The 13,049-nt window shown below is 41.8% G+C and overlaps 1 protein-coding gene across 1 annotated transcript in view; it reads left to right on the top strand.

Annotated features, from left to right (window-relative positions):
• CFAP61 (cilia and flagella associated protein 61) overlaps positions 1-13,049 on the top strand; it is a 291,524-nt gene that overhangs the window by 38,284 nt on the left and 240,191 nt on the right. The window contains exon 8 of the mRNA XM_044291895.1: positions 95-248. Coding sequence (XP_044147830.1) covers positions 95-248 — 154 coding nt within the window. The remainder of the gene's footprint in view (positions 1-94; positions 249-13,049) is intronic.

The following is a 13,049-nucleotide window of genomic DNA, read 5'->3' on the forward strand; positions in this document are numbered from 1 at the left end:
ATCCTGGAAGACCCCTATAAACCCTTCAGCTACGGAAACCCCTCACCCTAATGATGTTCCTGAAGACTGTTTTCCATGTTGTCTCTCTGTATAGGACCGAGGCTGCGCTGTGGGTTTTATGAGTGTATGCTCTGAGGTCAATGTCCAGCTGCTGCAAGATTCTTTTGATCTGGGGCCCTTCCATGGTTTGTGTAAACCTCATCCGGATGATGTTCTGCAGACAACAGAGGAAACAGCTTCTGAAAAAGGTAACAACCCAGAAGTTAGTCTTCACAGACATCAGGGAGGTTTATGTAAAATGCAGCCAATCACAGCACATCTTTCATCTTTCACTATCACAATAATAAATGAAAGCTGTACTGATTGGTTACTATGAGCAACAACATTTTTTTATTTATTTTTACACAGTTTTTATAAGCATCTCCTAGAGTTTTAATTTCACCTAAAATACCACGCTGATTTCTAAATACCTTATATGACATGCCTGATGTTCTAAAATGCCGAGCAGTTATCCTCCTTTGGGCAGTCTTTTCCTGTACGTGTTCTTCCTTTCTGAGCAAGGAGCCGTTCTAGCTGCAGCTGATCCATTGAGTAAATGGATCATGGAAACAAAATACATTTCTGTGCATGAGCCCTTATACTAAGGCCTCATTCACACGACCGTATGGCTTTTTAAGTGTTTTGCGGTCCGTTTTTTTGTTTCCGTTGTGTTTCCATTTCTGTTCAGTTTTTCCGTATAGCATATACAGTAAACGGTAATTACATAGAAAAAATTGTTCTCGGCATAACATTTTCAGTAGATGGTTCTGCAAAAAGGGAATGGATACAGAAGACATACGAAGTACATTCCGTATGTGTTCCGTTTTTTTTGCTGACCCATTGACTTGAATGAAGCCACGGAACGTGATTTGCGGGCAATAATACGACATGTTCTATCTTTCAACGGAACGGAAATACGGAAATACGGAAACGCAATGCATACGGATCTATATTCCGTTTTTTTTTTTGCGGAACCTTTAAAATGAATGGTTCCGTATACGGACTGTATACGGAATGCAAAAAAACTGTCCGTAAACGAAAAAAAAAACGGTCACGTGAAAGAGGCCTAAGGCTAGTTTCTCACTAGCACTAATCTGTTCCGGTAGAGGGACAGACTGCCGGAGTTTATTGCATCCGGCATAGTCGGAGGACAGCCACGCCTCATTGACTATAATGGTACCCGACAGGGATCCAGCCTATTTCCGGCATTAGTGCCGAGATTCAGCCAGACAAATACAGCTGCAAGCGGTATTGAAGGTGCCACGCAACCATTAAGAATTTAGACCCCCTATACAGTGCAGTTTTCGTTAGTTAAATATCAGGCAGTTGTGGCCTAATTGGCCGTGCGGTTCTTGACCAGAGCTGGCTGCGACCCGACCAGATCACGACCACTCCGTGTATTCATACCTTGAGGAGTCATCTCGTTCCTACACTACACGTAGGGATAAATTTATCAAAACTGGTGTAAAGGAAAGCTGGCTTCGGCCTAGTTCACACTTCAGTTATTTGGTCAGTTATTTCCATCAGTTATTGTGAGGCCAAACTAATAGTGGAGCCTACTCAGAAATAAGGTATATTGGAAAAATGTCCTCCTGTCCTGTGTTTTTGACCCGCACCTGGTTTGGGCTCAAAATAATTGATGGAAAAAACTGACCAAATAACTGAGGTGTGACCTAGGCCTTAGTTGCCCAGAGCAACCAGTCAGAGTCCACCTTTCATTCTTCAGAGCTTCTTTTGAAAATGAAAGGTGGAATCTGATTGGTTGCTATGGGCAACTAAGCCAGTCTTCACTACAAAAACTCTCTGTGATATCGCAGTCTATAGGAATGAATTGAGTAGCTTGTAATCTGCACAAATTTCCTCCAGTCAAAAATGTGCTAACATTTTTTCTATTGGCTGCATGCTGAGTTTTACCTGTTTCTCCCTGGAGTAAAATGAAAATCGCTTGCTAATCTCTTGAAAATTGTGTTTAAAGGTTTTGAAAAAAAAAAAGCGTACGTGTGACCCTAGCCTTGGGGTTGGGATTGACACGGTTTTCAATTTGGCAGTGCAATAAACTGCTGGCAGGATTCACACATTGTGCACACACTCTGGCTGTGGTGTCCAGCCATGCAAGTGCAACTGTGCCAACATGCAGTTTAGGTCTCCTGCACACGAACGCACGAACACCCACCGTGGGGCAGCCGCAGAGGATCGCAGACCCATTCACTTTAATGGGTCCGCGATCCGGCCGTTCCGCAAAAAGATAGATCATGTTCTATCTTTTCGCGGAACGGAAGTACGGGACAAAACCCCACGGAATCACTCCGTAGTGCTTCTGTAGGGTTCAGTTCCGTGCTTCCGTGCCGTACCATTCCGCATTTCCGGATTTTCGGACCCATTGAAGTGAATGTGTCCGTATCCGTGATGCGGAATGCACAGCGAATGGTGCCCGTGTATTGCGGATCCGCAAATGCAGTCCGCAATACGGCCACGGAGCGCACCTGTTCGTGTGCAAGAGGCCTTATGCTGTGTCTGCAACATGTGAACCCTGCCGGTAAATTCACACAAAGTGGTTGAGGTGCAGTTATAGGGAACCTGTCACCATGAAAATGCAATGTAAGCTATTGGCAGCATGTGATAGAGCAGGAGGAGCTGAGCAGATATATAGTTTCGTGCAAAAAGATTCAGTACAACTTGCCATTTATACATTTAAAACTCTGCACATTCTGGGCTTTGAAGTCCAGGATTCGGTCCGATCAGTGATTGACAGCGATCTCTGTATACACAGCCATAGAGGAAAGCCTGTCAATCACTGATAGGACCGACTCCTGGACTTCAAAGTCCAGAATGAGTCAAGATTTAATTTTATAAATGGCAAGTTGTACTGAATCTTTTTGCACGAAACTATATATCTGCTCAGCTCCTCCTGCTCTATCACATGCTGCCAATAGCTTACATTGCATTTTCATGGTGACAGGTTATCTTTAAAACTACATCAAAACTACATTAGATCGTTGACATGCTGTCTTGCCGTGGTTTGCAGTTGTGGCTTTTAGAGGGAAAGGACATATTTACCTGTAAAAATCTCGACCATATTGAAAACACAGCAAAAACGCATGTTATGCTTCCATCTTTCTTCAGCACCATCCTCTGTTCTGCTGGTCCAGTCCTCCTGCCGCTGGAGCCATGTATGGCCTGTGGCTGCTGCAGCCAATCACTGTCCTCAGTGGTCTACCCCTTTAACTTGGCTTACTAATTTCTATGAAGATGGGAGGAAGAAGTCAACAAAAATCCAACACAATCTGTTTCCTTCCCTAAGGGCTCTTTCACAGGAGCGGATCCCATGCGTGAAAGAGAGCCAAGCCCCGTTCCGAACAGCAGAGACGCGGAGCAGTAACATGACTGATAATGCTCCGGGCCTCTGTGACCTTTTTACTACAAAATCACAGTAGTAGTAAAAAGATCACAGAGGCCCGGAGCATTATCAGTCATGTTACTGCTCCGCGTCTCTGCTGTCCGGAACGGGGCTTGGCTCTCTTTTACGCAGTGGATTTCACGCATGGGATCCACTCGTGTGAAAGAGCTCTAAGCGCAGACATCCATCTTGTAAAAAGGCAGATAGTGGGTGCATCTGTCACCCATTGACTTTAATGAGTTAAAAAGAAAAAAAAAACTTCATAAAAAGACAGAAAAGGTGAGGATTTACGCAGACTTATACATTTTTGCATCAGTTTGACACCCTTAGAAATGAATAGTATCTGTTTATATGAAGGAGAACAGCAGTGTACACAAGCCTACGACTTCACGTGTGAATTGGGTGAAATAGCTTCTTAGCGTCTACAGAATTGTGAATTGGTCTGGTCTTCTTTGACATTTTGTCATATTTTTTTTACATCAAACCAAGGCAGTGCCGCCTTCCATCAGCCAGAGCGTCTACACCCAGGCCCAGCTGCACACCACTAGTGCTTCAGTATCCATGCCAGTTCTAATCACCCATTTCCACCAGGCACCATCTGCCCAACATCAGTGCTACATAAACTCTGCCAGCCAAGTCCTCCAGCTTTCTCCTTCTCTTTCCAAGCCAGGGACCTTCTAAAATTTCTCACTGGAAATTAGTAGTAACATTGACAGGCTGTCGGAAAACATTGGAACAGGCTAACGCATTTCAGTCACTGCTGAGGGCGTTTCAGCTCTATCATTGGAGCTAGTACACCTGTTTTAGAAATTCAATGGGGGAGATTTATCAAAGACAGCCCTTTTACGCCGGTCTTTGAAATCTCCTGCACTGCCGGAGGATGTGCCTAATGTAAGGTGCAAGCCTTGTCATATATTGGGCGAATCCTTTGGCAGTCCTTGCACTAGAATGAAATCTATCTCCGAGCTGCCATAGATTTCTGTCACCATTTGCACCTGAAAACAGGCGCAAATAAAGATAAATGTTGCGAACCCGCTGGTCCGCCCTTACTACTCCGCCTTTTTTCAGAAAGTGGCGAGGGCAGCTCAGACACTCCACTTGCAACAAAATTTGCTGCAAGTAGCATTCAAAAAGTCTCAAACACAAGGTTTGAAACTTTTTTACACCAAAAAAGCGACACAGGGAAATGATAAATCTCCCCCAATATTCTGTTCTGTCTAGCACCATAGGTAGAATTTACAGTTCTGTTAATCTGTAGGTACAATCTTAGGCATCCTGCACACAAACGTGTGCGCCCCGTGGCCGTGCTGCAACCCGCAAATTGTGGGATGCAATGCACGAACACTGACTGTGGGGCAGCCGCAGCAGATCGCGGACCCATTCACTTTAATAGGTCCGCCATCCGCCCGTTCCGCAAAAAGATAGGACATGTTCTATCTTTTCGCGGAATGGAAGTACGGGACGAAACCCCACGGAAGCACTCCGTAGTGCTTCCGTGGGTTTCCGTTCCGCACCATTCCGCATCTCCGGATTTGCGGACCCATTGAAGTGAATGGGTCTGCATCCGTGATGCGGAATGCCCACCGAACGGCGCCCCGTGTATTGCAGATCCGAAAATGTGCACACCACCAAACGGCGCACACCACTTCTCCTACTTCTCTTTAGGGCTCATGCGCACGACCGTATGTATTTTGAGGTCCGCAAAATACTGATCTGTAAAAAAAATATGGATTACATCTGTGTGACGTCTGTGTTGCATCCAATCTGCAAAGGCTATTTTCGCATCTGCGCTTTCCCTTTCAGCTATTGAGATCCGTAATAGGATCTCAATACCGGAGAAAAACACTTCAGTTTTGTCCCCATTCATTATCAATGGGGAGAAAACTGAACGAAACGGAGTGCGCCAAAGTGCATTTTGTTCCGTTCGGTTGTGTCCCCATTGTGGATAGAATAATGCTGAAAGCAGCGTTTCTCTATCAGCGATGTGGTGCGGAGCAAGATGGATCCGTCCTGACACACAATGTAAGTCAATGGAGACAGGTCCGTTTTCTCTGACACAATAGAAAACTGATCCGCCCACCATTGACTTACAATGGTTTTAGAGACGGATTCGTATTGGCCATTTTAGAGATAATACTTGATCCATTCATAACGGATGCATGCGGTTGTATTATTATGACGGAAGCGTTTTTGCTGATCCGTGACGGATCCAGCAAAAACGCTGGTGTGAAAGTAGCCTAAGTCAATGATCATCTATTCTTTATTGCAGGTATATCCAAAGTATTGTCCAATTCGTTCCTGAAACCAGACAACCCTTTCAGTCTGGCTGCCTGCCACTAGGTCTCTCTATTGCGGAGACCAAAACTATAATGATGTAGGGCGGAATTTACTAAGACTGGCGTTTCTGTGCAAAATGTGTTGGAGTAAGGACTCATGCACACGACCGTATGTATTTTGCGGTCCGCAAAAAACATCCGCAAAAAAAAAAAGGATGACGTCCGTGTGCATTACGTATTTTGCGGAACGGTACAGCTGGCCCCTAATAGAACAGTCCTTTCCTTGTCCGTAATGCGGACAATAATAGGACATGTTCTATTTTTTTGCGGAACAGAAATACGGACATACGAAAACGGAATGTACACTTCCGTTTTTTTTTGAGGACCCATTAAAATGAATGGTTCCGTATATGGTCCACACAAAAAAAAAAAACTGAATGAAAATGGAAAGAAAAAAAGTTTGTGTGCATGAGGCCTAAGATGGGACAAATTAGGAGGCAGAGCTGGATTTCCAGGTTTACTGGTAAAAAAGGGAGGGAGAAATCCCCCCATAATGTTTCTGATATACTAACACTAGTTTATCTAATAGCGAAATTAAAAATAATATATATATATATTACAATCTACTGGCATGAGGAAGAAGTTATGCTTTCGTTAATGACGGGTAAAAAATCACATTGGTAATGTGCCATTCACCGAGGAAGGGGGTTAGGCGCATAATTTGTATTTACAATGTGGGGTGCCAATTATGGAAACTCTTGAGCACAACCCTTTCTCACTCAGTTGTTCCTTAAACCATGAAGCACAATAGGCCAACAGCTGCAAACTAGCTACAGAGAACCTCCTGTGTTAAAGCCCATTTCGGGCTCTTTGTTTCACAGTGCATCTAAAAAGGATAAAACAATCGCACAACAGTATAGTAGTCATTCTGACCGCAAAGGATGGATTCTCCTGCTATCTCACGATACAAATATTTCTCATTAGGCATACATATATTATCAACTCATTGATTGGATTGGGGTGTAGTAAGTGTAATAATGTGGTCATTTGATCAAAATTCATTATTTTTCATGAAACAAAAGGGGACACACAAAGTGCTGCTGGCGGTGAGGATGAAAGTGTAGGCTGTAGTTACCGCTAGTTTTACAAACAAACCCGTAACAAAAATATATCATACGGTGGCATGCAGCATATAGAAATGTCATCACGTGGAGGTATGGAAACATCCATAGGATAACTGAATTGCTATTTTTAAGGATTTTACCTGCAAGGATCTAGTAGAATGTTGTAAGGAGAAGTATCCTGGAGTATATCATTATACTTAAAAGAGTTTTCCAAGATTTTTTTTTACTGATGTATGTGATTGGTGGGAGTCTGAACCCGGGACCCCTGCCGATCAACAGTTTTGAGAAGGCAGCGGCGCTCCTCTGAGTGCCGCTGCCTTCTCGCAGCTTACCAAGCACAGTGCCATATGTTGTATAGGGGCTGTGCTTGGTATTGCAGCTCAGCCCCATTCACTTAAATGGGGCTGAGCTGCTTTTAGGCCACGTGATTGATGAACATGTCATCAATGGCTAAAGAAAAGCAGAGAGAAGGCAACGGTGATCAAAATCTGTTGGGCGGGTGTCCCAGGTGTCTGACCCCCACCGATCAGATGCTGATGACCTATCCAGAGGGGAAAAAAATTAATCTCGGAAAGCCCCTTTAAAAGTGAATGGGCCTGGGGTGCAATACCAAGCGCAGCCACTATGTACGGCACTGTGCATGGTAAGCTGTGAGGAGACTGCAGTGCTGCAGCCTCTTCAGATAGTTGATCGACAGGGTTGCAGGGAGTTGGGTCCCCGCGTATCAGATATTGACGTCTTATCCTTAGGATAGGTTAACTCTTATGATAAGTTGGTTATAGGCAGAGAAGTAAAAAAAAAATTCTAATACTTTTTGGGTCAAAGTCTGTTAAAAATGTGTATTTTTTGGCTAAAATAATTTTTGGAATTGAGTTTTATTGAACATTTTCATCTGGCTTCTATGAATTACAGTACATAGCAAGCTGCAGAATGACATTCACAGTACTATTTACAGTCAAGTTGATCAACTTGGATTTGATCATAATTCAGGTTAAATGGTCACTCAGAACACAAGGGCGGCTGGAGACTGAGCTGCCAGACAAGCTGTTTGCTGGATTTGTTGCTGAATAGCATTCTACAGCTTGCTAGGTACTGTGATAAGTAGAAGCTGCAGAATACAAATGGATGAACATTTTTAATGAAACCAAATCACAAAAGTGTTTTTTTTGCCACAAATACACGCATTTCAGTAAAACCAAAATATGTCCCTAAAGGTGTCCATAGCCAGCAGGACACTTAAAGTCGCTTTAAATGTGATATCATGGCTGAAGTGCTATATTTAGCACTGATATCTTTTATTCACTAGGATTGCACCAGTAGCTACCAACAAAATCCTGGTGGTAGTCACAGATGTCACTATGAGTATCAGATACCACTTCCATCCTAAACATTAGCCTCAGTCTCTGCTTACCAGTGCCATTCTGAAGCGGTAACCCCCATCAGGAGAACCACGGGAGAACTCATCAAATTCAACCCAAGCAAAAATAGTATAGAAAAGTACAAAAAAAGTTTTATTTCATTACATAAACAAGTTAGTAGTGCTACATACTATTTTCTATTTTATTTCAATTTGTAAAGAATAGGTGATTACATTTTTTTGTTTTATTTTTCTGTTGGCACAAAATTGAAGTCAACTTATAGGGGAGAATTTATTATTCCCTGTGCCACTTTTCTTGATTAAAAAAAGTTGCAAGCCCTGAGTTTGTGACCTTTTAATGCCACCCACTTGCGACAAATTTTTGTCACAAGTAGCGTTTCTACACCTCCCTTGCCAGCTTCCCAAAAAGGCGACGTGATGAGGGTGGTGAGGAGGTGTGGCCAGCAGGTCCACCACATTTATTTTCATTTATTCTAGTTTTCTGGCGTAAATCTCCAAGCTGCTAGATTTGTGTTTAGACGTGTGGACTGCCGGAGATGCACCTAATTTATGATGAGAGAAGGTAATAAACTAGTCGCATCTTCCGGCAGCACAGGGGACATTATCGACTGGTGTAAAACGCTGGTCTACAAAAAATCTCCACCATGGACTTTAACACTTTAAATCTTGTTATTTGCTCGCCTGGTAACCCCTGATGCCATTTAGCAAGTGTAATACAAGGATAATATGCTGTTACCAGCTATCATTACGGACTCAGCATTCCCACCTCTGCTCTTTTTGGTCTTCACCTCTTTCTTTCACGTGGGTACTTTGGGTTCTTATCAGAAATATGTAAATGGTCAAAATGGTGGCAATAGTGGAAGAACGAGAACTGTTGTGGTGCACTGCTGGATCGGGTGTTTACTGGACTACTGTTAGATGGCAGCAGCGAGATATAGTCCTAGGTTAACACCACATCAAGTAGTGCTCCGCTGCCGCCTAAAGGGAGGGGTCCTGCAACATACCAGGGCATGTAAAGAAGACCTGTCACCTCTCCTGTCACCTGTAATAACAATTCTGAAGAATCTATTATTATGACTCTATGATCTGTCATTCCTATATTATTCCTGCCAAAAGTTATGAATGAATTGCTAACTGTTTGGAATGAAGAATCACATGGGTGTTACCAGTTGAGGGTGTGTTCCTGCACAGTCGGCAGCACTGATTGTTTAGTGTCAGACTGTGCAGGAACTTCTAAAAGAAATAATAAAGGAATGGCACATCATAGAGTCATAAGAATAGATGCTCCAGAATTGTTATTACATGGGGAAATTCAAGTAGTTAGTAAAACAGACATATCAGGAGAGGAGACAGGTCCTCTTTAAGTCTTTCACTCTGGTCCTTCAAATGCAAGATATCAAAATGGCTGCATGTGACTGGGCTGCAGAGGAAGACATCACATCCTGCTATAGGCTGAAGCTGCACCTAACAGACTTCCTGCTCTGCCCGCCTTCTGCACAGAACACCAGTAAGGCTGGGAGCTCCCTTCTCATGGATGGACACAAGAAGATACAGTGTACCGCTCAGAGAGGTAAGTCTGTTTAGTTATTTTTTATCTGATCGGGTCTGATATTGGGGTAAGATATGGGGATATGATCTGTGGTCTCATATTGGGGTCTGATATTGGGGTCTCATATGGGGGCCGGATATTGAGGTTTGATCTGAGGTCTGATATGGAAGTCTCATCTGAGGTCTGATATGGGAGTCTGATCTGAGGTCTGATAATGGGGGTCTGATGTGAAGTCTTTTATGGGGGGTCTGATCTAAGGACTAATGAAGATTGGGGGTCTAATTTGGGGGTCTGAGGAAAAAACCCTGGTGTGTCTTATAAAGCAAATAATACAGTAATCATTGTTTATTCTTATTATTTGCATGATTCAGTCCATCATCTAAGAGGAACTTGTGGTGAAAATAATTTAAAGGGGTTGTCTCATGAACACAGCGCTATCAGATTTAGGTCCCATGCTCACAACTGTACACAACTTGTCCATGTCCTATTCTTGTCCATTATGCGGACAAGAATAACTATTTTTAACATAGGGCGGAACGGGAAAATGCAGGACACACAAGGATGGTATCCATGTTTTGTGAATCCGCATGAGACCTGTACTGTATTATAATTTATGCCAGTTTTCTGGCACAAATGATGACTGAAATCTACACCAGCTACGAATTGGCATAGATTTCATTCTAGGTGCATGGACTGCCAGTGGATGCGCTTAAAGGCTGTGGATGCCTTTGGGCAATTTTTATTTTTTATTATTGTGTTGTACTCCTTTTGAGCTAAAAATCATTTTTCCAATTGGTCTTTATAAAAAAGTTTCAGCCCCTTTTTCTGTACAGACTTGAGATTCTCTAGTACCGGGCTCTGTGTTTATACTGTTTCCCGTCAGGCTCCTTATCTCTGTTCTCCTGATGTCATAAATACTCATTATAGCTCAATTCCTATGTTACTGATAAGAATATGGCTTAAAGGGAACCGGTCACCAGTTTTATGGTGTCCTAACTAAGGGCAACATAAATAAGTGACTGATTCTCTTGGCAAAATGCTGGGTCACTTTCTTTAATTGACCCAGTCAATCTGCCAACATCTTGTATTGAAAAGCTCCAGCTCATAATGATGAGTCCTGAATATTGGAGTGGCTATATCTCTGAATTAAAAAACGCTGGACTCACTGACATCACGCTGGACTCAAATCAGCTCATTAGCATGCGGCATGTGGCATCTTTGTGTGTATATTATGAGGTAACCATCTGTCACACCAGTAAGTGAATACATCTAAGGCACTTTTTAGTAGTTAATGATTGTATATAATTAGTTTGATTATAATCAAATATCCACATGACAGGTTCCCTTTAAATAGAGTGTTTATCAGCCGTTAGTAGTTCAAAGAGAAGGGGTATACATAGCCGGCAGATAACGGCTCAAAGTGAAAGTGAAAGTAAGATGTTCACAGGTAGTTAACCCTTTATGACAAAAACAGCTGAAATTTTTTATTGATAACAAATTGAAAGAATGATTTTTAGCCGAAAATGAGTAGAATGCAATCATTAAAAAAATTGCCCCCAATGGTATTCTAGCCTTTAATTTATGATGAGGTGTGTGCTTCCTCAAAATTTAAACATGTCTTCTGGCGGTGCAGGTGGATATCAAGACCAGTGTAGAAAGTGCTGGTCTTGATAAATGACCCTAGTGTTTTTGTCAACTTTTCATATGACTACCGGAATTATTTGTGTCAGTTTAGAGACTTTCACACAACTTTGGTAAATTTCATGCCATTTTCAATAAAAAAAACCTTTGGCACAAAAACATTTTTAGTTTTCTTGCAGGCACACTTTTTTCAGTGTTTAAACACTTGTAAGAAACACCATAAAAGCGCCTTTTGGAAGTATTTTTGGTGGCGTTTTTGTCATATTTGTAACATACATTTTTTATGAAGTTAAGAGACAATTGCCACAATTTATAGAATTTACACAGGTTGGGTAAATTTTGTGCCTTTTTCACTGAAAAACGTCTGGCTCAAAGACACTTTTTAGGACTTCTTTACACACAATTTTGTGTTTTCTTCCCCCAGATTTTAAAAAGCACTGTGCTTTTCAAACATATTTTAGGTAGCATTTTTATTGGACCATATTTGTAACATGCATTTTTTATGGAGTTTTTCAATTCCTGTAGAAAAGCCTATGGGGAAAAAAACACCAGAGTTTTAACGGGATAAAATATGTCGTAAAAGCTGAGCCGCATTGTGAGGTTTCATTCAGCGTCACAAAATTTCCCTTCTACAGGGTGTTTTATGCTAATATGGTGTTTCGTTTGTGAGTTCAAGTCTGCAATAATCACTGTATGTATTTTCCCACCCAGTGGCTTCTCTTCCTTAATCTTTGCACTGTCCACAGGTAGTTATTGTTTTCCTCTTACAAATCCATGTTGAACAACAACAAGTAATAATTAGGCAGAAATCAATTGTAAGTATACTTTCGATATGCCATTTATGTCAGGAGATAATTACAGTTATTTGGAGGTTACTCTATGTGGGGTCAGGAATTAGGCGCTCGAGAACTGTGATTTCTAACTACTGAAAAGATTTTTTCTCTAGGTAACACACTGAGCTTTGTGGCCCTGCTGTTTTTTTTTTTCTCTCTCAAATCCTAATGTCTTTTCTGTTTCCCAAACAGCTTTTAAATCTGTGATTATTGAATTTAGAAGTGCACATGTTTTCATCTGAAGTTGCTGATGCATTCTACTTAAGAAAATCTCCGAGCCTAGAGGAGATATATCGGTTAATAATGTTATTAATACAATTCGCATTCCAATCATTTTTCTTAGGATATATATATATATATATATATATATATATATATATATATTATTCAGATTTAAATATGAGATAAATTAAGAAAAAGTGAATGTAAATCGAATTTTGGTCTCATCTCTTAATAGGCTCCTAAACCAGTTCAAAGGTGAAAGTGGTGGGTTTGTCGAAAAGTTTGCTAAGGTGCATGGGGGCCTTTAGATAAACTCATCTTTTCACCAGCTATCCTCCCTTATATAAGCTGCAGTTGCCTTTAGTTCGCTCCACCGTACAGTCCGCCAAAACAGACCTGCAATCCCTTTAAAGGGGTCCCAGCTGCTTCTTAATTAATGTTCCTGCTCAGTGCTCACAAATGTCTGTGGGCTCTAACCATTACATTGATATGGCTGCCAACTTAATGTTGCACTGCAGCATTTGCTACCCCATTAATCCCAGCTTCCAGTGTGTGTGTGTGTGTGTGTGTGTGTGAGTAGCCATTGATCC

This window comes from Bufo gargarizans, chromosome 4, assembly GCF_014858855.1.
Source record: "Bufo gargarizans isolate SCDJY-AF-19 chromosome 4, ASM1485885v1, whole genome shotgun sequence".
Taxonomy (NCBI): domain Eukaryota; kingdom Metazoa; phylum Chordata; class Amphibia; order Anura; family Bufonidae; genus Bufo; species Bufo gargarizans.